Here is a 26,379-nt window from a genome sequence, read left to right as displayed (position 1 = left end):
AAGACACAAATTAGATATGCGTGGCTAAGAGCAATTATAATCAAGACGAATTTCTCTAGTCATTTGGGAACTGAGAAAAATGCCTAATTGCTGGAACCAATGTTTTAAAAACTGAAATGACGCCAGTTAGCAAATATGTTCATTTAAAGAACATTCCACGTGACTACACTCTTGAGGGTTGACTACAAACATGAGAACAAGGAAAATATTTAGGTATAAAATTAAAATTTTAAGCTCCCTTAGATTTATAACTTCTTCATTAAATACGTCTGCAGACAGCAGCCCATAAAAACCTGTAGCAATTAAGTGGTTAAATGAACTGCCTCCCTTGTCAATTTTAAGGGAGTGATTAATATTAGATCGTCCCTTTACTAATTAGACTCTCCCGTGTCTTTCAGCTTTAAAGTCGGGTGAAAATGGAGGCTGTGCGCCCTACAAGGAAGCACGGTGGGCTGATAAAGCTTCCCTCGTCGTGCTCAGTTTTCAGTGTGGCGCCCACTGAAGGGAGGGTGAGCATCGTGGTTTCCTGCGGGAGGTCGGCAGCAGGTGGGGAAATGGCTTTGCACTGAGCTGGAAGGCAGGACGGGTGCTGGATGCCACTTCATCATAGGAATTGCTGGCTCCTAGTTGTCAAAGGCTTGCAGGTTGTTATGCATGCAGCGTGAAATCTACAATCAAGGCCGCTGTCTCTTGGCCGTTATTTCTTGAGACGAGGGCTGGAGGGTCTGCTGGAGGGGCGAGACTGGGGATGGCCGGGGCCACGGGGCAGGTGGGGCAGTGGGTGGGGAGGAAGGATGCAGAGTAATGGTAAGGGGAACAGAGACACCGGGATCATTTTAGGGGCTGCTGCCTGGACTGTGGAGCTGGGACGCGTCTGCCTGGCTGTGACGGGGAATCCATCAGATGGTGAAGTGGGTCAACTGCTTACAAGGGACATAAAGAGCAGCAGAGACAGAGAATATTTATACGTCCATCTTCTCTGAGAGAAGATGCTTCATCACAGGGATTGGCTGCAAAATTACACTTTTCCTGACTCCTAAACAGAGACAACCTTTTGTCCGGGCAGCGGGAAGGACAGTAAGGCTTTCACTGGGACACGGTCCCCCAGGGCCACCACCACTCTCCTGCTGCTCAGCCCCACGGGGGAGGGGCCTGGGCCAGAAAACCTCCCCATCACTGCCACCGATCACCTCCTGTGGCTGAGGGGAGAGGAGCAACAACTCACTTTCTCATGCTTTGGACTAATTTACACGGCAGAGGTCCTGCTCCCGGCCGGGGACGGACGTGGACGGCAGGGAATATGGCTGCTGGACAACAGGCTGGGCAGGAAGGAGGCTGGTGTCACCACTGAGCACCAGGAGAGTGATGGCACTCAAGTGAGAATTTCTTTAGTAAGCACCGCTTCGTCCACTGTCAACACCCACAGCTGAGAGTAGTTCTGAGTCGTGCGGGTTTCCTGTTTGTGAAGAATTCCGCCCCCTCCCCCCCCCCCATTTCTGCTCGATGGCATCTACACAGGTTTTAGCCGCGACCTTAAACATGACCATTCTTGGGGGTCTTTCAAGAAACTTAACCAAGTGCTGCATACGCCACAATCACCACGGATGCGGGACCAGCGCTCGGGCTGGGGTGGGGGAAGCCAGGGGACCTGCCCCAGGGTCACGTTGATGCAAAGATTTGGCATGCTACCCCAGGTATCCAAACTCGCAAACTGTGCCCTCTCCACCCAACCACGTTGCCTCCACCGTGTACACGGTCCACATACGTCCCTGCAAACACCCGGTATCTGCCCACCAACGTGGCAGGTGGCTCTAGTCCACACTGTTAGCCACACTGCCGGGGGGACCTCATGCGTCTTCCTGCTGGCCTGGCCAGGGCCCAGCGTCACACTTTCCCTGAAGCTCGCCTGCTTCTGGGGGGAGGGGGGACTGGAGGTGCACTGCCCACTCACAACTGGGGTGACACCTGGTCTCTATCCATCTCTTACTGGGGTGCTTCTCGGGTGTGGCAGGCTGGGGCGCACTGCGGGTCCCTGCTTGCGCTGGCTGCTGGGGTATTCCCTTTGGTCCCTAACCACCCAGCTCAAAGCTGACAGGGTGAGGGGGCTCCTTCATGGAGTGAACTATCCCTGCGGCCAAATGATGGTGATAGGGCACAGGCTTAAATTCAGAAACACCCCCAGGCAGAGCAGGGTATGTAAAGTTAAGGTCAGCAGGAAAGCAGACCCATCCCGGTTCTGGACAGACAGAACGATGTGTTGCCATCAGGGACTGCACTTGAACTTCCTTCACAGCTGGGACCACTGAGCCCAGGTTTCTGCTCTGCACGGGGGCAACAGCGCCTGTCTGCACAGGGTGTGGAGAGTGAAGGAGGACAGCACATGCCAGCACAAAGCAGCCTCCATGGATGCCGGCCTCTCCATTCCCAAGAGATCGGGGAGGTATTCAGGATGGGCAGCCCCCAGGGGCAGCCAGATTTGCCAGGAATGGAAAGTTGCAAAATCATCCTGACCAAAGGGACACCCAGCGACGCAGGCCCAACCCTCAGAGCCAAGAGCCGGGGCCAGGGGGCTGTGGGCCCAGCTTCTCTCCTTGGCCTCCGACTCCGTGAGCTATGCTTAGTTCAGGGGCGAAAAGGAGCAAGTTCATGATTGTTTATGGAGAAAATTCTCTGCCATTGTTGCCAAAGCAGCAGCCCGTTCACCAGAGTGTGATATCAACATACTAATCACCATGAAATGCACGCGGATGGCCTGGGTAAGTAACTTCTAAATCCTCAGATTAAACGAAAAAACCACAGCATTCTTGACTGTGGTGGTGTTTGCGACGGTTTTATATCCTATTTAACGTTTCCAACCTCCCCCCCATCTCCCCTCATTTTAACTCCACTTTAATTTCCTTCAACGCAGAACACAGACGAGTATTTTTAACCCATCACTTAAACAAGAAATCAAGCTTGGCGTGGTCACGCGGGACGTCACTGCTTAGCCTCCAGCGGCAGAGCGGCGTGCCGTGCTGACACGGGATGGATTTACGCTGCTCGCCCCCCTTCCTGTGGACGGTAATAGGGAAGAGTCACAACCAGCGTGACTGAGACCACGGCAGCCGCATGCTGGGCATCGTCCTAAGCCCTGTACACGACTATCTCGGTCAAACCCCGTAAGTGCTGGCAGTGAGGATTTTTTATTACTCTCCCAGTTTACAGGGGGGAAGACGGAGGTTTAGAACAGCTAAGTGGCGCTGCTCAGATCTAAGCCCGGGGCGGCCGAGTCCAGAACTCTTTCTTCCCCCGCCAGCCTCTGCTCAGAGCACCGGACATCAAGACAACACCTTCTAACAAGACACGTGTTTGGGTCAGATTTTCGTCCTCAGCATGAGAATTCAGGTTTCTGGTGGTTTCTGGTGGTTTCTGCCGGTTTCTGCCACCCGCACCGAGCCTCACACAGGCTCTGCCTACTTTACCCCTTCCCGGTGACTCACAGGCCCAGCCAGCGCCAGGTCGACCGGCCTCCCTTGCACCGTTGTCCCCATCAGCCCCTTCAAGGGATGTGAAACCACAGACTTCAAGTCATAAGGGGCAGGGTTTGGAGTGTAACTGCTGGGTCTCAATCTTGGGCAAGACCCTTCACCTCCAGAGTCTCAATTTCTCGGGGTGGGAACCAGTGGGAATGTACGTACAGCCCCGAGCTGAAGGTGAGCACAGAGCAGGTGCTGAAATAAAGGGGGCTATGGCTGTGGCACAGGAGGCCCGAGGCAGGAGAAAACACGACATTCAGACGCTGCCTCCTTGGTCCAGCACGCAATACCTCCGCACCCTCAGCCCCGTCCGTGGCGCCAGGCCCTGGCGTTCGCATATATTCGTGAAGTGTTCCTGAAAACCCCATGGCATGCTTTCTACTGTTATCCCAGCTTCAAACAGAGAGGGGACCGCTTGCCCCCGGTCAGCGTGGAGCCGGGTGAGACGTCTGTGTGACCTTGTCCGTCCTAAAGGGGTCACAGGCCGTGCCCCTGATTTACCCCTGCAGCCAGAGTGAGCCACCTTGAAAGCCACCTTGAAAGCCACCTTGAAAGAGTGAGCCACCTTCCGCACACGCTCACCGGTGCCACCCTGCGCAGGGCCCCAGGCGAAGGCGGTTTGCGAACAGGCGGCGGGCAGAACCGTCTGGGGGCTGCTTGCTTTTGAGAAGGGGGTGCACGGGGCCCCACGTATATACACGGAGCCTATGCGTCTCCAATGTGGTGGCCAGCCATTCTTTTCCCCAAGTTCACTGCCCAGCTCCCGCCCCCTCCCCCCAAATCTATAGATGACAATCAGGTTGGTTTTTATGATTTAGTGAGAATCAAAGACAAAGGGGGACTTTTTTTGTCTTGTTTTTGCTATGACAGCTTTAGAAATTTGTTGTACTACATTGATTCAATTTTCCTTGATTTCAGCCATCTTTCAATAATGCAACCTGCTTCTGCTAGCTGGGTATACAGGAGAAAACCCAAAGGAACTGAGAATATTGAAATGGTTCTACCATTTCCATCTTGGAGACAAATGTGCCTCTCAGAGGAGAGCCGGATGCAAGCATGTGACTCTGCCTAACGACCGTCTACACATAAGAGACGACACACACACTCCAGTGATGTCTTACGCAAACAGGGAAAACACTGACCGGCGGGTCTGACCCCAGGCTCCTTCCCTCCTCTCGGCTCTCGTTCCTCAGAGTTGTCACGTGGGCTGGCGTCTTGGATTTCTTTCTCTTTTATTAGGAAAACATCCAAACCATGTGGAACCAGGCGGCCGAATGGGGCCTCGCTTATCAGGCACAACGGAATGTATCCTGATCCTTGCTCTAAACCTGGAAGAGGCTCCTCGGATGTTTCCCCAAACCCCTCCTCATGACAAATAAGCAGGAGGAGGAGAGGGAAAGGAGACTCCGGGCCTATCCCCCAACCTCCACCTTTTAAAAACGGAAGCATTTTAAAACATTGAGGCCGAATTGTTTCATCTGCCACTTAAAACCTTCCGGCTTAGAGAACACAAGGAGGTGTTGGTCATATGTGATTTGAAGCAAAAAACACGTTAAAAGTGAGTTTCTTTTTCTAAGGAATAAATCTGAGCGACACGGAAGTGTTTTCCTTGGAGGCCCCCCCCCACGCCTAGGTACCCCCCTGCCCCCGCCAGATCCTGGGACCGCAGACCCGGGCCCCACCTGCCCCCAACTCTGGCAGCTTGCTTACCTCTTTTTCAATTTCTGCCAGCGATTTGATGGTGATCCCCAAGAGATCAAAGGGCTGCATCTGTAAACACAGATCAAGGCATCCTTTTAAACGGCTGGAAAATGCTGTTTCACATTCGCTTTTATGCATGACGACGGTGACATCTCAAACCACCCTATGTGATCTAGCGTTTTCTCTATTCTCTTTCAGTGGAAACCCACCAGGACTCTAGTGATCACTGAGGGTACAGGGGTGAGCGACGGGAGCACATATTGCAGAAAACCTGGTCGACAACAGGGCTGGCCCCTGCTGGCAGGGACCCTGCCTGGGCATCTGTCGACAGCACCCAGCAAGGTCACAGCCCTCCTAAAAGACAGTGACTGTCACTGATCACTTCCGCCTCTTCTCCATGCCCGTGTCAAAAGCCGGTTTGCTCCTTCCACAGCTGGGGGGCCGCAGGGGCACAGGGCTTCACCACATGCCACCCTGACTGCTCCATCTACGTGGTGGGATGGGTCTAAGCAGTTCCAGGAGGCAGGATGGTCAGTCTCTCGTCTGGGACTCCTTGACATCCAGGGAAGGAGCCAGAGGGAGTTCTAGGCCTCTGGAAATGCAAGGGGAATGAAGGACGTGCCCATCAATTATCATTTGAGAAATGAGAAATGATCAGTCGTGGTGAAAACTGGTAACACTGCATTTTAATGGGCGTTTCTAGAAGTTCATGAAGATGGGAACTTTTTCTGAGAACGCTGGCTTTTCAACAGACGACATGAAAGATCAAATGCACATGGCAACAAGGGTCAGCTGGAAGCCCGGAGAAGCCTGGGCTGAACGCATGGTGAGAGGGGACCTGGTCCCTGGGGCCCCTGCTCTGAGCCCTCTCTGGGCACATCGGGCATTTCATATTCCCGAGGGGCGGGGGGACCGAAAACAGGCAGCCGGGACGAACAGGTGAAACCGGAGTCTCAGACAAAAGCCCAGGCCTTCGTGGTTCCCAGCCACAGCCCAGAGGTGGGGCCTCCTCTCCTGTTCGGAGCAGGGTGGCGGGGCCGTCCTGGCTGGGCTGGCGGGGGAGGTTAAAGGACAGAGCACAGGGGGTGTGCGGCACGGGGCTTGGCCCAAGCCACCGGGCCTCGGGCACGTGCTGAGTCGGCAGCGCCGGGCAGCAGCGAGCTGGCGAGGGCAATCTTGGGGCAGGGCCACCGAAGTCGGCACTCCGCTCCCGGGGCTGCGCTGCCAGTAGCCACAAAACAGCCTGGCTCTCTCCCGCTGCCAGCCCGAGTGGCAAGAACGGGGCTGCTTGCCCGCCATCCAGCAGAGGTCCAGCTGTTGCATCATTAGGCTCTAACTGCCCCACTAAACTTTCCCGATTGGAGCCGGTGCGCAGGACAGAACAGCCTCTCCGAGGGAGCGGGGCGGGAGAGGCGCCAGCGTTGCCATGGCAACGCGGCCAAGTGGCGTCGGCTGAAGTTACTCATGCTCCGCATGTCACGTCACGAGCATTTTTCAAGATTAAGCTGCTTACCAGAAGGGTTCAGAGGAGGCCTATTATATTTCATGAAAATGGAAACTACAGAGCAGGTCAAATCGCAAGCCGGGTGGTTTTAAGCTGGATCCAAGAAATACACTGAAGGATTCTTTAGCTGGTGCCCAAACTGGGGCCCTCACGGTTATTAGCTACTCGAAGCAAAGTTCTGCAAAAAGGATTTAAAAAGCCCTGAAACAAGTCTATCGAGCCTGCACGGGCCAGGCCTGTAACAGTTGAGGGCGGGGGCTCTGCACCCAAGGTGGGGGGCACATCTGACAGGGTCCCAGGAGTGTCAGATGGGGTGGGCTCCTCAGTCTGGGATCGGGCCTTCAGGCCCCCAACCAGCCCCCTCAGGCCCCCTGTCATCGGAGATAGCTCAGGGGCCCCAGCTGGCCGGTGCATAGCATGGGGCTCCTGGGGGCCCACAGTGAGCGGGAGAGCACAGCCGCAGGCACACACACTAGCCGGCCGGCCCTGCCATTCCGAGGCCTCCCTCCAATCCAGAGCAGAGAGTGTGGTTATCGTAGCATCCAGCAATGACCATGAAAAAACCAGGCAGCCTTCTTTCTGTAAAATGTCGTCACGGTTAAATAAAAAAAACAAAAATGAAGTTGAATCTGGGGGCGCCTGGGTGGCTCAGTCGGTTAAGCATCTGACTTCAGCTCAGGTCGTGATCTCCTAGTTTCCGAGTTTGAGCCCCACATCGGGCTCTGCGCTGTCCTGACCTTTGGACCCTCTGTCCCTCCCTCTCTCAAAAATGAATAAACGTTTAAAAAAAAAATTTAAGAAGTTGAGCTTGGAAACCAAGAACATTCACAATGAGCCCAATTTATGGTCACATTTGGGAAAAAAAAAAAAAAAAAAGGCTTGGCCATGGCCGAATCTGAGGTTTTCCACTTGTCTGCCTCGCTCCTTCCCCGCCCCTCGTGCCTGCTTTTCCCTAACTCTCCAAGCACCTGCTACGTGCAGCCGTAGCTGAAGGGGCCCAGAGAGGAACTTGGGACAACACGAGGGAGGACCGGGGTGTGAGGGCTGCCGGGGGGGCCCTGTGTGATGAGTAGAGGGAACACAGGCGGGCTGGGGGTGACAGGACAGAAGGGAGATCATGCAGAACACTTACACTTTCTGGAACACAAGAAAACTTCTCTGAGATCATAAAAGGCACACCATCCATTGCTGCAAAAGAAGAGAGGAAACGGCATTGCAGACACCAGTCACGTTCAGGGACTTGAGATGCTGACGAAGTACAAGCTGACGCGGGCACAGGTACCACCCCTGCATCTAGGACACACACCCGGTGCAGAAGGCCAACACCTCACACGCCCCCGGAGCACCACACAGAGGCACAGACCAGAGCCGTGGGGGCAGAGAAGGGCCTAGAGGCCACCTAGGAGTCAGGCCTCTGATCTATAAGCAGCGGTGGCCACCAAGGGGCTGGCGGCAGGAACAGAGGCTCAGGCAGGCGGGGAGGGGACACAGCTGTGCTCTGCGAGGTGGGCAGCGGACGTTCTCTCAGCTGAGAGTGGCACAACCCTCCAGGCTGCCGGGCCCACAGGAAAGGTCCAGCTTGGAGGAAAGAGTGACTTGGGCGTCAGAAGGACTAGGTTTGAATCCTGCCTGTGGGTTTCAGGGAGCTTAAGTTACATTTTAAAAGGAGGATGGCAGGGCCTGTGAAGAAGGGTGCGTGTGCACTGGAGGCACATGTGGTGGCCGGCACGGAGCAGGGTGGGGGCAGCGTGGCCACCGTGGTTCAGTCTCCGTCCCCTGGGCCTGGGCTTTTTTATTTTTTTAAATTTTTTTTTTACTTTTTTTTTTTTTTTTAACATTTATTTATTTTTGAGACAGAGACAGAGCATGAACGGGGGAGGATCAGAGAGACAGGGAGACACAGAATCTGAAACAGGCTCCAGGCTCTGAGCTGTCAGCACAGAGCCTGACGCGGGGCTCGAACTCACGGACCCCAAGATCATGACCTGAGCCGAAGTCGGCCGCTTAACCGACTGAGCCACCCAGGCGCCCCGGGCCTGGGCTTTTTTAGATGGACTGCTGTCTTCAGGGGACAGCAGAATGGGAATGGGTCCCAAGCAAACAGAAACACCAGGGTCTGTGGTGCGGTTCCCTCCCCCTGGCCCTGCCGGCAATGGTCCTGAGGCGCACTGTGGCCGAGGAGGACGTGGAGAAGACGTGGTGAGTGGGCTTCCTGGGAAGTGGCTTCCCCCAGCATCCACATGGGGCTTCCCTGGCATACAGGTGGCAATTTCTTTCAGTCCTAAGGAGGAAGAGTCGTGGGAGCGGAAAGAAGAAAAGCAGGAGAAAAAGAGAGAAGTCTGGGACAGAGTCAGAGAGGTCTGATCGCCAAGAGGATCATTTTACTCTATGTTCGTAATTTATTTTGGAGAGGAAAAGAATGAAGCCTTCTCTGGGAAGTCTGAAGAAAAGGAAATAGCACAGCTGGCCCCAGCTGCCGCACCACCGGAAACTTCCTTTCTTTCTAAGGTTGCTGTCCAAGGCCTGTCCCCCTGCCCCCTGGCTCAGATAGAGACTTCCATGGTCGGTGGCGGGGGGGGGGGGGGTCTTCTCCCATCGTGGGGTCCCCGTAAGCTGCTGGGGCTGCCTGTAGGAGCTCCAGCTAAGGGTCAGGAACAGCGTGACACTTCCTCCAGAAAGGGGTGATGGGAAGAAGCCCACAGTCATCTTCCGCAGTACGTCACACATTCGGACGTGACAGGTGACATCGGCGCACATATGCGTGCATGCTTGTGTATAGCCGTGAGAACCCATCAGTGAACAGATGACCCCTGAAAGGCCACGTGCTTTCTAGAGGACAGGACGGGGTCCCACCCAAAATCCAAGAAGAGGCCACGATCCCTACCCAGCAACTGCCACCATCTTCCCAACTCCGGCTGTGAGCCAAGGTTCACCCCCGATGGCTCTCTGACCCCTGAGCCCCTGCCCCCTTCTCAGTGCCACAGAGGCGGGTGGGCACGTAGCACTTAGCACTTGCCATCATGTCACAGACTGGGTCCTGCTGAGGGCACACAGGTAGCAAGCAGTGACTCAAATCTTCTGACCCTTCCATTAGGTTTAAATGGAATTTCTGAGAACACATCTGCCTCTTCCAGACCAGGGCCTCTTCAAGGTTTTGACGACCATTGTCATGCTCTCCCTGAGTCTCCAGGTGGCCCTTCTACGAGCTCCTCCTGATCGGACCCGGGCCAGGAAGTGGGTGTGTGCGAGAATAGTTCAGTCAGACCCGCCCTTCCCCAGGCCTCCCCGATCACTGGCCACGCATCGCCCTGCTTCTGGCCGTCCCAAGTCAAGGTGAAAGCCACGGTCTACTTTGCCTCTCCTTTAAATTCCCACTGCTGTCCCCCACCAGGGCCACGTCACTCTGCTCTCTGTACACACGTCTGCACACACACACCTCTTGCCGTTTCTTTCCGCCTGTTAGGCAGCGGGGCCCAAGGCCGAGCTCCCTTTGCTCGCCCCACGCAGGAAGCACGCTGACCCAGGGCCCGGTGTAGTCTTCAGCGAGCCCATCTTCAGCACACATCCCCGAGCGGAGAAGCCCTGATCATTCATTCACAAGGCTTATTGGCGTGTGGGGGCTTCCGAGAAGCCAGGTGAAGAACTCCCCCTCGCTGATGACAGTGCTTGCATCTGAAGGCCCATGTGTGTTTAGAGAATGTGTGTTCTGGAGATGGGGTGACGTGCAATGGCCTGATCACCCCCGGAAACGAGAGGTCTGGGAAGCAGTGGGCGCAGGGGCGAGGCAGGGAGGTCCCAAGCTGGGAGCACATCAGCTCCCCAAACGGGGGGATTCCTAAGGTGGGGGTCCTCACTGGCACGTGAGGGCCTGTGAGCCCGTCACAGAACGCCCTCTCCCCTCCCCTCTCGTGCTGACCCCTGGCTGCCCTTCTGAGTGCCCCTCCAGCGGTGGGCCGTCCCAGGGGCGCTCCCCCTCCTCCCCGGGGACCCGGCCGAGGCCACATCTCCTCTCCTGGCTGTCCACGAGAGTCCCCTCTGCATCCCCGCATCCCTGGCACAGGGCAGGGCCCGGAGGGGCTCGGTGGCTGGCCCCACAGGGCACGTACCTAAGCCCCTGGGGGGGGCTTGGTGAGCTGTTGACTGCCATCTTCCCCTAGTAACTGGCAAGATTTAAGCAGGGAGGAGGAGTACTTGGGCTTTTAAAAAAATTTTTAGCACATTAGTAAAAATTCAGTAAATTTCGTTGAGGTGAAATTCACAGAATATAAAATTAATCATTTTAGAGGGAGCAATCAGCAGCATCTGGTCCATTCACAATGTTGAGCAGCCACCACCTGTCTCTTCTTCCAAAGCACTTCCCCCCTCCAGAATCCTCCCCCAGCACTCAGCACTTTCCCTCTATTCCCCACAGCAGTGTGTTTTTATCTCTCCTTCCAACTGACGGTCATGCCTTTGAAAAGAAAGATCTAGAAGATCTGGCTCTCCGGACCATGGTGGCCTGGCCTCCTGGAATGTCGCATTACTCCTTCTCAGGTTAGGACAGGGAGGCACACACGCATGCACAGCATTTCCAAAAGGCCCGTCTTAGCTTCTGAGACAGACCAGAGGAAGTGGGTAGGTCTCTCAGCTGCCTGGAGGGAGTTTCATTCAGAGGCGCCTCCCCCACCACGCCCTCAGGCCCTTCCCCCACCACGCCCTTCCCCAGGTGGAGACCTTACTTCCAGACCTGGAGAATGGGGGGGATATGTTGGGGCCATGGGCCAGTCCCCCATGTGAACATCAAGGTGTTTGATGAAGGTACTCCTTCTGGTCCTCGATTAGAGTCAAAGGCAATTTCCTCACAGAGCAAATTTCTCGAGGAGGCTGAAGGCAGAAGACCAGAAGAGACGTCTTTATGGGGCCACACTAAAGGCAGCCCTTGTGGACAGAAGAAAGGGAAGAGGCACCCCGAGACTGTGTGAGAAGAGGCAGCCGTAGCCTTCAGAGCTATGCTGGCCTGGATCGCCCCATGGCTGGTGCCCTGCTGACGGCTCGGTGGCAGAGGAGATGGTGGGGAGGAAGGACCACTCAGATCCAGTCTGACTGCCAAGGGGAGCTGACTGGTGAAGGGAGAGAGATGGGAACTTTGGGATAAATTTCCACTTTAGAGTTCACGATACAAAGATGGGCACGGCTGGATGCTTCTCATGTTCCAGAAAACAGACTTTTAACGGGCTTGCAGGAAAAAGAAAGCAAGTTGATAGGATCCTGTGGGCTGAAGTTCCTGGACGGAGCTGGTGAGAGGAACAGGATGCTGTCGCCATGAGGGGAGCCCCTTAAAAGGGGAGCCAATAAAACTTTGCTCAACGGTCTGCCAGCCAAATTTCATTTATTTAAAAAATCTAGTATATCAAAGGTTTGAGTAGGCCGAAAGAATGTGGATTTTAGCAAAGTACTTGGCAAAATTTCTCACGTTACCTGTGTGGACAAGACAGATAAATATGGCTGGACAACGTTAAGGGGAGGGGAATCCATAACTAGCTGGACTAGATGTTCAAGAAGCCGATTAATAGATTGACACCGACCTCAACTGACCTCTCCGGAGGGTGCCCAGGGCGTTATCAATTAGTTCAGTGGAGACATGCCTAGTAGGCTTATCTAGGATGTGGCTGATGGAGAGATCTGGGAGGAGAGTCTATGAACTGGGTAACAGAGAGAAATCCAATAAAGATCTCAAAAAATTGGGATCCTGGGCTAAATTTAACGATGGAATTTACTGAAGGTCAATGCCAGTAAGTCCTGTACTTTAGGTCTAAAAAACCTACTGTGTTAGATGGGATGAAGGACATGTGAAATCACAACAGAAGACATGAAAAGAGACCGGTTTGTAGCTGAACAAGTCGGTAACGTGATTTGGTATTCAACCAGGCAGGAGGGGTGCCATGGGTAAGTTATGGTGCGACAGTCCTGGTGCTGGTGAGACAGCCGCCATCTTGGTCTGCTCTGGGCTTGACTGTGAGTTCAGTATGGGGACTGATCTCTCAAAGGGTCCTCTCAGGTGGCCTACAAGGAGTCCCAGGATGGTGAGGGACCTGAAGTCAGACCACGTGAGGAGAGGGGAGGAAACCATCAGGTCTCATGCTCCAGGAAGGTGTCATCCCTGTCCATTTTTGTTCACCCTCTAGAACCCAGCACTGTGCCAGCACATGGGGAAGTGCAGAAAGATGGGGATCCTGGTCCAGAGAAGACTCGAAGGTGATCGTAACCAAATGTCTGCACATATTTTCAGAGCTACCACAGGGCGAGGGCTAGAGGGATGGGGCAAGGACGAAAGGGAGGAACAGCAGAGCTGGCTGACCAGGGTCCAGGCAGAGGCCACGTGCTGGGGAGTGAGGGCGGGATTTTATGTGTTGGGGAGAAAGCTGACCTGTGGGACTGCTGAATCCCCTTCTAATTCCGTAACATCCATTTCTACTCTTTATCTGGGCAGCCATTCCATATTTTAAAATATCTAGAGATTTGCCAAACATAATTCTTAAAATCAATGGCACACATTTTTCATGTGTTCCAAAAGAGTGTTCATAAATCATCTCCATCCTGGCTACTCATGGGGGAGCCACGTTACTTCCTTCCTTTCTTTCTCCCCTAGCTGAAGCCAGTGTTTTGTCTTCACTTTTCTTTAGTGCTCAGAGACTGTGACACTCGCTCAGTCTATTGCTGAGTCTACTCAGAGAGACACGTGGGGGAGCTGGAGTGAGAGCTGTGAGCGAGGGGGTCCCTGCTCTCATAGAGCCACTGTTCGGATCCCCCAGGCTGCCCTCCCAGGCAGCCGGGGTCTGGGTGGGGGATCTCAGGCAGGCACTGCCTGGCCAGTCCGTGGCCACAACCCAGAAGCAGGGACAACGCCTGTCCTTTTCTTGCTGGCACCCAAGGTGGCATTCCTGGGGCACGCGGCAGTCCCCTCTCTAGGCCCCTTGGCTCCCAGGGACACGACAAAGCCCCCTTCCCCACCCACTGCCAAACCCTGGAGGTAACAGAACTGCTCCCAGTTCTACAAACGACGCAAGAGGATAGGAACCTCCTCCATATTGGGTGGTGAACACGTAGCAAGTAACTTAAGCCTCAACACGGATCGCTTGCAAGTTATACTCAAGGAAGCCGCAGGGCGCCTGGAGGCTCAGTCGGTTGAGCATCTGACTTCGCCTTAGGTCATGATCTTGCAGTTCAGGAGTCCGAGCCCCCATCGGGCTCTGTGCCGACATCTTCGGATCCTCTGTCTCCCTCTCTCTGCCTTTCCCCCCACTCTCTCTCTCAAAAATAAACAATTAAAACACTACAAAGAAAAAAAAAGGAAGCCGAGGCCGAGAGCAGTCAGGTGCCAGGATTCGAGTACAGAGTACAGCTTACAGTGGCTGTGTCACTGTAGGGCTGCGGCGGGAGGGTGGGCCTGGCAGTTCAACTGCCTGGGCCTCACCTCCAACTCAGCAGGTGTGGACGTGTGGCCCGGCAGGCCGCCCCACCACTCTGAGCCTCGGCTACCCTGTGAGATGGGGGGAAAGACGCAGCTCTCAGGAGGCTGTGTGAGGGTGACAGGGACCCCGGTCACAAGAGAAGCGAGGCCCCCGGCCCGCAAATGGTCGTTTCCGCCCCGACCTACAGCCACGCGCCAGACAGGCTTCCTTTTAGTACCAGGACTGTGTTTCCTTCTTCTTTTTTTTTTTTAATTTTATTTTTGGTGGCAGTTTTAACAAAATGCTGATCCACGGCACGGAGCAGCATACAGCACATGAAAGCCAGGATGTGCCGCGGGCTCCGTAGTGCAATTAGCATTCTCCTAAACAAACGAGCTTCAACAGAGCTGTAATTAAGCAGGCCTGTAATTAAGTATATGCCCTTTATCATAACGATCATGCTTAAAAATGGCATGATGCACGGAACTCTGTTATTAATGCTGTAATCCCAGACTGAAGTGCGAGTACATAGAAATCAGCGTGTCAGGCCTGTCACCGGAGTGTTTGTAAAATACATTAAAGAAAAAAACCCAGGAAACAATGAGCTCATTCAACTGTTCTTTTTACAATCAGGCACTACAAGTCAAGAGGATTGTGAATGCTTACAGAATCTGCAAGGTTTAAACAAATAAAGCTCTAATCTGCTACCGTATTAATACCACCCCCTATTTTAAAGAAGGAGAAGGGGGGGAATTTTTTCCCCCCCGACTGACCCGAATACCTGACTTTGCTATTCTTGGGGGAAGTAAGTCCAATTTGCACACCGTATTTGTTTGGACGTAGAATCAGACTCCTGCTTACATAGGCAGCCTAGCTAGGACCCTGCAGGAACTCTGGCTGGGGATGGGACAGGCTTAGAGTTCCTGGACCTTCCCTTCGCACGGGGACTATTGCTTCACTCGAGAAGGCACTCCCTCAGAGCCGTCCCTTGACTCTCTCCTCCAAACACACACCATCGGACTTCTGCGGGCTCTATGCAAACCCACCGCCGACCAGTTCCCGAGGGCTCCAGAACCACGGCCACCCCATTGCCTTGGGGTACCCACAGCTGCTCAGGGCTGCCCACCCCTTCCCTCACAGACATCTCACCGAGGAAGTGCTCTAATCAATGCATGTGTTAATTTCACCATGCTTGACGAAGGGTCATAAAATCACGTGGCAAAAAATGTGATATTTAAAGGAAAAGACTCCATTCCCAGCATCTCAAGTATCGTCCGCTTATAGGTAAAGCCCTGTAACATGAACTGGAGTCACAACAGCTCAGAGGTACTTGCACAGACGATGGCGAACGAGGTGGCTTATTGGCAGGTGGTCATTTTCCGAATAAAGGTAAATGCAGCTGGAATGGTGCAAGGCCTTTAATCCCGGGTACCTGCTTGTAAGTAATCAGCAACCTGACCCTTTCTTCTCTCCTTCCCAGTGGATTCAAGAGTCCTTTATAATTTGTGACGGGAAAGATGCCAACACCTCAAGATCTCAAGGCCGGTCCTCAAAATTCACTTGCACACCCAAATGCCAAGCCTGTTCTGTCTTCTTGGTGATTTCACTTTGGGGATATTCCCTGGAAGGTATCTGTAGACACCTCCAGGACTGTCTGCTCAGTGACATTCCAAGTGAGTCCACATAAGGCCGACCACCTCGTTCTGGATCCCCAAAGCAATTTGTTTTTCTAGTTATTCATAAGCCCAAAGAACTGACTTATTCGCCACAGTGACCTCCTGAGGGAGGAGGGAGTGGGTGCCAGAGTCAGACATGTGTGAGCCCTGAGCTGGGCTCAGCCACTTGCTGGCTGTGGGATGCGCTGGACAAGTCACTGGGCCCAAGTCACAAGGGAGAGGACTAACCACGCCCACTCTGCAGCACTGCTCTGGGGATGAACCCGCAGGGGAGAGAGGGCAGAGCACGGCCCCACCTGCAGCGGGCACAGAGCACGCGGTAGTTACCAGTGATTCGCAGATACCAACAGCCCCCCGCTTCTGCAGAGGCATGATTCAGGCCGGGTCCACCTCGGACTCAGGACAAGGGTTTAATCTCTCTGTGCCTCTCTTTCCTCAACTGTAGAAGGAAAGGATCATACCTGGATCGCTGTGAAGCTTAAAGGAGATAAAGCCCCAGGCACAAAGTACGTGCTCGATAACGGTCACCATGACCATCATCGCCACTGCAGTTGGGGAGAATGCCCTTCCAAGAGAGTAGACCTCTGTGGTTTTCGACCTTTTACATCAACACGTTACGTGCAGCCACATTAAGTTCTGTAATCCGGGGGTGTGAGTCCCAATCCAGAGGCTTCTGGAGGTGCGGAGGCAGTGCCCGCCCCGGAGTACCTGAGTGCCCCCCACCCCCCGACCATGGCTCTCCCTGGGGTATGCCATCTCTGGCATTATAGGTCAAGCTCAAGTAGGAGCAAGGCCCAAGCTGGGCCCAGGCTGCTTCATGTCCCCCAGGAAAGAGTCCCAAAAGTGAAGTAAAGAAAACTGCCCCTGGGTGCCAGGTCCATGAAAAATAGCATATTCTTCAACGTAAAGGTGGCTTCACCTGACAAATGAATATTCTCTGAGGTTCTGAGTGGGGGCAATTAGGAAGTCTCCCCCCTTCATTTCTCGGCCTCCCTGTCCCCCACACAGAACAACACCTACCAGTAAGTGTCACTTTAGTCATGTGGCCCACTTCATCCCCCCACATCCCTGGGAGGAAAGTGAGAGCCCTCCAACATCTGTGCCCCCACTTCCAGAGCTGCCCCTCGGGGGCCCGGGAGCTGGGGCCTGAGCAGAGGGAGCCTAGAGGGCAGGAGTCCAGAGAGGTTGGGCCACGTGCACTCCACAGCCACGGGAAACTCTAGGCCTGTGCACAAGGACATCTTCCTCCCTCTGCTGCAGAAATGCTTTTCAATTTTTTAAGTTTATTTATTTAGAGAGAGACAGAGAGAGTGAGCAGGGGAGGAGCGGGGAAAGGGGGAGAAAGAGAGAGGGAGAAAGAGAGAGAGAGAGAGAATGAATGAATGAATGAATGAATGAATATCCCAAGCCGGCTCTGCACTGCCAGCTCGGAGCCTGATTTGGGGCTCCAACCCACGAACCGTGAGATCATGACCTGAGCCGAAACCAAGAGTCTGACACTCGACCGACTGAGCCACCCAGGCGCCCCCAGAAATGCTTTTTAAATTTTCACGAGTATTTAGTGGCTTGGGCAGAGACCTACTAGTTTTGCTCAAGGTAAAGATAAAATCCAACTAAGTGACACTTTTCCCCATGAGCAAAAGGCTCCTGGACAGTTGAGGAGCCACGGGGTAAATGTCCCCAGTGCGGGACAGAAACTCCTAAGCGAGCTGGAGCGTAACAAAAGGGGCTCTGTAAAGGCAGAGAAGAAGCAGATGGAGGGCCAGCGAAGGTCTGCTGCCCCTGGGAGCGACCACAGTCCTCCGGAACACAGGCATGGTCTGAACAAGCAGTTCAGGCCACAGCGAGTTGGGGATGGGGGCCAAGTGCGGATGCGGGACAGCCTGGCCTCTAGCTGCTGAGCGCCGGAACGTCAGGTGCGGGGCATGCGGGCAGGGCTCGGCCGCATGGGCAGGAACACACGCCTCCCCATCTTCTCAAGACCGACTCGTACACGGGCAGTCCCGACTTAAGACGGTTCCACTTACGAATTTTCCACTTTATGATGGTACAAAGGGACGTGCTTTTGGTGGAGGCCAGATTTCAAATGTTGAATTTTGATCCTATCCTGAGCTGGCGACGAGCGGAACGGTCCCTTCGTGGTGCAGGACGGCAGGTCCCAGGCAGCCAGGTGACCACGAGCCAACGGCCATGCTGTCCCCGAATAGCCATCCTGTTTGTCACTTTCAGTACAGTATTCAACACATTACAAGAGATAGCCAACACTTTAGCAGCATATAGTAGGTTTTTAGACCTACTGGAGAGAGACATGGTCATGTTTTGTTTTAGGAGAGTCTTTTTTGAGTGTGGAGAGAAGCATGGATTAGAGGGAGTGAGGCTGGAGGCAGGACCATGAGGGAGGAGGTTCTTGGCAGGAAAAGAGGTGCGGGATGCCGGTGGTGGCATCTAGGACTGTGACAGTAAGAAGGGAGTAGTGGGGACAGATCGAGAGGTATTCAGACACAGGACCAAGAGACTTGGCAACTGGCTGCAGCAGTGAAAGGGGGAGGAGGCGAGGGTGACCCCGAGATTCCAGCTTGGCCATCGGGAGAATAGGGGGCCGGGGGACCGGGAGAGGAGTGCAGGGTAAGCTGGTGGGGGCCCTTTTGGCTGTGTTGGATTTGAGAGGCTTGCAAGACAACCCAAGAGAGAAACTGGTGAACGTGGTTGGGACGTCACGAGCAAGATGCAACATTGGTCAGTAAGGACCGCCCAGATGGAAATACAGAAGTGAGGGCTGGGGAGGACTGGGGGGTTCCAGCCACCTGGTGACTGAGGCACGAGAGAAGATGAGACATTCTGGGAAAAACACACGGTGGGAAGAGGGCAGGCCCACGACAGGGGACTGAGGACTGCTGACATCGGATGCTCGGGCTGAGGAAGATAAATCGGCCAGGGGGTTAGAATGGCGCTGGATCAAATCCGGAGGTGACAGCATAAGCTTGATGTTAAGAAGTAGATATAGATACATAAACATACACAGTTACATATGTGTTTATACACTTGTGCACTTAGATGTATGCACACGCACTCCCAACATACACAACTGTAGGTATATCTCTATCCGCTGACAGCCCAGGAGCCGTGAGCCACACCTAGTGCCCAGATTTTGGGTTCTAGTGTTCTCCTCCGGAAGAAACAGGGGGTCTCTGTGGAGAAGTGGCTGATGGAAGGGAGGCGGGGAAGGGACAAATCTGGGACATGCTGTTGTACCAGAAAGAAAGGTATCCTCAAAGAATCATGGAAAGTCCGCAGAAGGATCCGGGAGCCAGTGGGAAGGGGCTCCCGCTGGCCAGTCGGAACAATTTGAGTGTCAAAGTAATGACGACAATGAATAAGAACGCACCAGTGCACACCCAACCCGCACAAACTGGGGATAAGGGGAAGCTCTTCCTTACAATAAAATGCCAACTCCTATCGAAGGAATGACAGAGTTACAAAAATTGGTGGATTATCTGATGAGGAGGGAGCTATTCACGTAGCCCCCAAATACTTCCCGCTAATTACATATCCGCCACAAAAGGAAACACGCTAATTTTACAGTAAAGAAACCCGGCGAACAGCACCATAGGCAGGGGATCCCAGCTGGGTCATGCCAACATCGCAAACCTCCTGACGGGATGCCCTGAGAAGGGGACAGCGTCTGTTGACGCAGTGACAGTGAAAAGAAAACCAGCCTTGTAGTGAGGAGGCCCACGTGCGTGGCGGTCACATCTCGGTGTCCTCATCGGAGAGTGAACGGGCTGGGCCAGATGTCTCAGCCGGTGCTCATCTGCGACTTTAAAAAAAAAAAAAAAAAATGCCACCTGCTGTTCCTTCCCCAGGAGGTTCTGATTTGCTCGCTCTGAGCTGTGGGCCCCGGGTAGCAGGTTTTTCAACGCTCCCGGGTGGGTCTGAGGTGCAGCCCTGGGCTACATGAAGTCTAAAATCCCTCCTAGTTGGACATTCTTCCGTCTCACAGAAGCATCATATTAAATACGTATCGGTGATTTGAGACCGGGATGAAGCCCCAGAAGATGCAGTTCTCAACCCCCCCGGAGGTAACAGCTGGTTTCTTGCTGACTTCTCCAGCCCTCGACCAGATTCTACTCACAAAGCCTTGTAACGGGTTCTGGTCAGATGCCTCCCCTTCCCTTTGCTGGAACCAAAGAGCAAGGAGAGAAGGTGTCCCAGGTTTCCGTACGTCTGAAGCCGCTCCGGACCCACGGCTCTCTGGAGAGCGCTGCCCCAGGTGTGCCCACCCGGGGGGCAGAGGAGTGGGCCAGGGCATTGCACACAGCCCCGTTTGAACCTCCGGATGGCCCTGTGAGGTGCTGCCATGCCCACCCTGCCAAAGCGACCTGGAACGCGGAAGGGAAGGGACTTATCAGGGCCACACAGCTGGTGAATGGCAGGGCTGGGGCAGGAACGGGGATGCTCGCTCCAAGTCCGCTGCCTTCCCGCTGTGCAAAGGATGAGGCGGGGATGTCCTCCAAGAAATGAAAACGTGACCTACAAATGGAAGCGGACTGTAATCCAGAAGGGGAGAGAGCTGGTGGCAGGCGTGTGGAGGTGGAAGAGGTCTGGGAGCCACCGCCCGCGGCATCTTCGGGGCACTCTCCCAGGGGACACTCTTACAGCCAAGGCAGATAGACTCGCGCTGCCGTTCATTCTCCGATGTCATGATTCCACTTCGTAGGTAAGCTTTTAATGGTCTGAGCGCCCACGCACTTTATCAACAGGATAGTGGGCTCGAATATCCCCCAAAGAGGACAGGTAGGACCCCATTAGACATTTTATTTAAGATTTGAAAAGAGCTTGCCTATAGGTTAAAGACAAATGGTGCAAAATGTGGCATTTTGGTACCACCGCACCGAGCTCTTCTGACCTTGATTAGCGGGATCAAATTCACCAGGGCCTGGGCATCCCCCAGGGAAGGAGAGACTCTGGGACGAGGGCCCCGAGGCGCAGCCACCGTGGGAGAGGCTGCCTGAGGGGCTCCAGGCTTTAGCCTCCCTAAGCTGCTGGGTGGTTCCGAGACCAGGCACAGTGGCGGACAGGGACGGGCCCAATAAAAGGGGACCTCCACGCAGAGTCTGACGGCAGTCTAAACCGAACTTGAACTTACACAAGACCGCGCTGCTTGCGTGCATTCAGACCAGGCCAGAACTTAGCTGGACGGGAAAAAAGGGGCACTTTTAGGTCTTGCGTTTTTCTCCCTCAACAGAAAGCTCAAATCCTGAACTTCCCAGTTCAGCAGCCAAGGCCTGGCCGTCATCCGCCTCACGTAGCTAGACCTCTACCGTCTCACGTTAGCTAGACCTCTACCGGTGGAGGTGGGCAGGCTCCGCCGGTCCCCACGGCAGGGCATGGAATGACAGGAGACTAGAATTGAATGCCCGTGGCTGGGATGGGGCGCAGGAGCGCGCACACCGGATCTACACCGCGGTGCGTTTCCAAACAGCATCGTTTTCGAGAAACTTCGCCCCAGGAAACGGCTTCTCTTGAAAGCAGTTTATCACCTTCCACAAACTCCCGTCCTGCGGACGGGCTCTCTGGACAGCGGTGATCTGAAGAGGAAGCTCTGAGAAACGATGCCTGCGCGGACACCCACCTTGACGTGGAAATCCCAGGGAGTGTGCTCCCTTCCGTTAAACCTGGCGTGTCTGTGAAGTACAATGCCATAAATTACCCAGATCTCAGATTTAATATTAACCTTTAAAGGGCATGTCACAAAAATGTATTCTCTAAATATTGGTTGTTAGTTCACTTTGTAAGTCTATCACGGAAATAGGTATAAGGCTGCCACCCGTCTCTGACTACACCTGTCACAGACGTCTCCTGCCACCTGACAGTAATTCCAACCGAACCCAGCAGCCCCACGAGCGAACAATTCAACCATCCACTCTAACCACGACCCAAGCTCAGCCTTGAGATTTAATAATAGAGCCTGCTAATAGGACTCTAATTTCTAGAGCTGATGAACTTTCAGAGGCAACACGGGTTGAAATAGCGAGCGCAGAGATGACAAAGAATTTTAATCCAGGGTCCTTTGAACTATCCGGTGTAATAAGCACTTGTTCCTTCCCACAATGGGCATATAAAAGAGAAATCTCAATAATAATTGCTGTAATTATCTTGAAAAATATGCAGAGATTAATGGTGATTATGAAAATCTGTGTAATTGTTCTCTGAAATCATCACTGATCAAGCGGGATCCTGAGATGGCCGCTGCCAGAGAACTTTTAACGCCGAACAACATGTGGGCGCTGAAATGTGACATTTTGGCTCTCTCCTTGTAAAATATTACCCTGTGTTTACGAAGTTGTTTTTCATCATTTCCGAGACCCTGGCCTGCATTTTAACTCTTCATACCAGTGCCCTGAAAAGGTTCCAAGACGCCCTTAATGGGATGCGTATGTCATTGTGGTTCAAAGCCCCAAGTTCAACTTGTTATTTATTCAAATAATTAATTACTCTTGTATCCATCGAGCAGTTTGTCATGACACATTAATGACTTGATAGACTTCTATGAACTGGTGAACACAGAACAGCAGAGCGTTTTTATCGTCATTTAATTTTAAAACGATCCTGTGTGAAATTATCTAGTCGTGAGTGATGGTAGCATAAAGAACAGACTCAGCAAAGCCCCTTTTGGATCATCGCTTTATTAATGGTAACGTCAGGGAAATGAAAAATGCTAACATTGTCATATTCCGCTGCTGGGTGGAGATGAATGGCTGGGGGACGGGGCGAGGGCTCCCAGCGCTCACTGCCAAGAGCACGGAGCCCCTCCTGGCGCCCGGCCGGCAGGGACCCCAGCCTCACACACCCACAAGCTCCTCGAAACCACCTCCATACCCGGGCTCCCTTTCCAGTTTATGGCTCTCGACGTCTATTACTTTGTGTGTGTGGTCTTTTAAAAAAAATTTTTTTTCCCCACTTGAATTTTCCACTAGCGATCTAAAGCACCCTCACGAAAACATTTCACTTTATTGCTTTGAACATTAAATGTTATTAATCCAATAGAAAAACGTTAAAGATATTGCTGTCACCTTTAAATGTGAAATGATATTGGGCGCTAAAAAACGCTGGGTTAGTAGAAAAGATGTTCCCTTAGTTTTCAAGTCTTGAGATAACCGTTTTGGGTTGATGGTAAAATAATATTTCTACATGGCTCACAGCACAACATCTGCTTAAAAGACACTTCCTGTTCAGCTTTTTTTTTTTTTTATATAGCGAAAATTGTTTCTCAATTGTTTTAATTACAAACTTGGGACTTTATGCAAACTACTCCGTGGCAGTGTGATTGGAAGACAATAGACGCAGTCCCTGATGAGCCCCGAACCAGCCAGCGGGCGGAATCGCGGGGGACTCTCTGCCGGCCACGTGCATTGGCGCGTCCACTGGGGACGCAACACAACAGGCAGTGAGGCATTGTTCCCGTCCCCACCTCCCCCCCCCCCCCCCCCCCCCGACAGAGAAGAAAGAGTGGATCTCTCTCCCCTTACAAGCTTCCTGCTTCTGTTTCCCGGATCCCAGTGAAAAGCTCTACCACCCACCTGGATGTCTGATCCCGGGGCCTGGGACAGTAGGGACTTGTCCCCTATCCCCTCCTGCACCTGTCATCAGTACTTTAAATCCCAAAGAGGGGGGCGGTGGTGGCGGCTCACAGTTAGTCGAACTCCTACTCTGTGCCAGGCCCTGGTCTAGGGGCTTTCTGTGCCTTGATGGATTTCTCATAACAATCCTGAGTTATGTATTGTTGTTACTCATTCTCGTCACCCCCAGCCCCCTCCAATTTTACACAGGACGCTCCGGCTAAGGGCACTGAGGCAACCTGCCAGGAGCACACGGCAGCAAGACGCAGAAGCAGAGTTGAACCGAGGAGCTGCCTCCCTCCCACGACACCACAGAGCCTCTCGATCCTCTCTGGACCACAGTCCTGGACACGGGGGATGCCCGCCCCTCTGGCCCTGACATCGCCTGCTCCGCGTCACTCTAATCTCCTACTAACTGGCACAACTATCAATGTGGTCTGCGTTGAGATGGGGTGCGTTGAGATTTGATAAACAAATCCAAGGACCCGGGAAGGTCCAAGCCAGAGGTTTAATTTGGTGGCCTATTCTCTGGAATGCCTTCCTTTTCCAGGTGGAGACACTGGGGCCCAAGTGCTCACGACTTCCACGGGGACATTTCCAGCAAAGTGGGAGCTGAAGCCCTGGTCGCCCGAGGCCCCAGGCTGCCTCCACCCAGGACCTGCCTCATGTGCAGGGAGCACTTGCAGGAGCACAGCCTCACTTTGCCCCCTCAGGGAGGTGTGAACAGAGCCACTGAGAGCACACGCAGCGAGGTGGGGGCGTGCCAGGGTTAGAGACCGTGCGGTGACAGATTCGTTTGGGGGACTGCTGGGGCCTCTCAGAGAGACTGGCAGGCATCCTCTAGAGCAGCTGAGATGCATATATGACACTGTAGATGCCACAGGCAGGAAAAAAAAACCAGTGGTTTCAAATAGGAGCCCCCAAGTGAAAAGTCCAGACAGGTAACGCAAATGGCAGGAGACCCTGCTTCTCAGGCAGGGCACCTCCACCTGGGGAGCCAGCCCACGGAAAACAAGCCCTGAGCACAGGAGCCCTCTCTCTGGAGAGCAATCACGTCTCTGGAGATGGTGCCCCTGTGGGAGAGGGGCCGGTCCAGACAAGCGAGGGGGGTAAGGCAGGCACTGGTAAGCGTGGTCTTTGTTAGCACTTTGAAGACGGTGTCTTCACCTGAATGTGAGACAGGAAAGCATCAAAACCTTTGAGGAGAAAGCAGGAAAAAACCTTTTTGACCTAAGCCGCAGCAATTTCTTACTCAACACATCTCCAAAGGCAAGGGAATTAAAAGCAAAAATGAACTATTGGGACCTCATCAAGATAAAAAGCTTCTGCACTGCAAAGGAAACAATCAACAAAACTAAAAGGCAACCGACGGAATGGGAAAAGATATTTGCAAATGACATATTGGATAAAGGGCTAGTATCCAAAACCCTTATAAGGAACTCCCCAAACTCTACCCCCGAAAAACAAATAATCCAGTGAAGAAATGGGCAGAAGACATGAATAGACACTTTTCCAAAGAAGACATCCAGACGGCCAACAGACACATGAAAAGATGCTCAACGTCACTCCTCATCAGGGAAATACAAATCAAAACAACACTGAGATACCACCTCACACCGGTCAGAGTGGCTAAAATGAACAAATCAGGAGACTATAGATGCCGGAGAGGATGTGGAGAAACGGGAACCCTCTTGCACTGTCGGTGGGAATGCAAACTGGTGCAGTCGCTCTGGAAAACAGTGTGGAGGTTCCTCAAAAAATTAAAAATATAATTAACTTATGACCCAGAAATAGCACTACTAGGAATTTAGCACTACAGGAGTGCTGATGCATAGGGGCACACGTACCCCAATGTTTATGGCAGCACTTTCAACAATAGCCAAATTATGGAAAAGAGCCTAAATGTCCATCAACTGATGAATGGATAAAGAAGATGTGGTTTATATATACAATGGAATACTACTTGGCAATGAGAAAGAATGAAATCCAGCCATTTGCAGCAATGTGGATGGAACTGGAGGGTATTTTGCTAAGTGAAATAAGTCAGAGAAAGATACCATATGTTTTCACTCATATGCGGATCTTGAGAAACTTGACAGAAGACCATAGGGGAAGGGAAGGGAGGAAAAAAGTTACAGAGAGGGATGGAGGCAAACCATAAGAGATTCTTGGATACTGAGAACAAACAGAGTTGATGGGGGGTGGGGAAGAGGGGAAAGTGGGTGATGGGCATTGAGGAGGGCACTTGTTGGGATGAGCACTGGGTATTGTATGGAAACCAGGTCAACAGTAAGTAATATTAAAAAAAATAAATAAAAATAAAGATGGTGTCTTCAAAGCTGGCCCCCACATTCCAGAAGACACATCCTCTCTCTCCAAACCACAGGTCCTCAGACTTCCGAATGTGTCAGAATGACCTGCGATGCTCCTGAAAAATACAAAAATCCCTAGCCCCAAACCTCGAGACTCTGGCTCAATGGCACCATGAGAAGCCCCAGCCTGTGCCTGGAGCCAGAGAGTGCTTCCATGAGGGTCTCAGGGCTACAGTTTCCTGAAGATTTATGCACAAACAGGTCTCTGTTTGCCCATAAGGACTAACTGTGGCAGGGCCAGGCAGTACCGCAGTACTGGTCACTGCTGTCACTTGGCAAAAGCCAGGCACTATGCTAGACCACATCACAACCCAGAGAGGCAAATGGGGGTCACCCTGTCTCATGGCGGTGAGAGGCAAGGGAGCCATGCTTCCAGTCCAAAGGGAGGCCAGCATGTCTAGCTTAGAAGCTCAGGATCTTGACACTCCTACATAATTTAAGACAAGATGTCAAGAAATACCAATGCCAAAGCACAACCAGGCTCTCCATTAAGTGATTATTAATCACGTATTATGTAACCCAACCACAGGTATCTCTTGGTTCAGATCTTCCATGGGCAAGA

At 53.0% G+C, this 26,379-nt stretch overlaps 1 protein-coding gene across 3 annotated transcripts in view; it reads right to left on the bottom strand.

The window, feature by feature from the left end:
- MVB12B (multivesicular body subunit 12B) overlaps nucleotides 1-26,379 on the bottom strand; it is a 206,181-nt gene that overhangs the window by 31,812 nt on the left and 147,990 nt on the right. For all 3 annotated transcript variants that reach the window (XM_078436490.2, XM_078436491.2, XM_078436489.2), the window contains exons 8-9: nucleotides 7,853-7,908; nucleotides 5,226-5,285 (exon numbers count right to left, since the gene is read on the bottom strand). In XM_078436490.2, coding sequence (XP_078292616.1) covers nucleotides 5,226-5,285; nucleotides 7,853-7,908 — 116 coding nt within the window. The remainder of the gene's footprint in view (nucleotides 1-5,225; nucleotides 5,286-7,852; nucleotides 7,909-26,379) is intronic.

This window comes from Panthera onca, chromosome D4 (genome assembly GCF_046562875.1).
Source record: "Panthera onca isolate mPanOnc1 chromosome D4, mPanOnc1 haplotype 2, whole genome shotgun sequence".
NCBI classification, from domain to species: domain Eukaryota; kingdom Metazoa; phylum Chordata; class Mammalia; order Carnivora; family Felidae; genus Panthera; species Panthera onca.
Note: the sequence above shows the minus strand (reverse complement) of the source record. Positions and strands in the feature narration are given on the sequence as shown.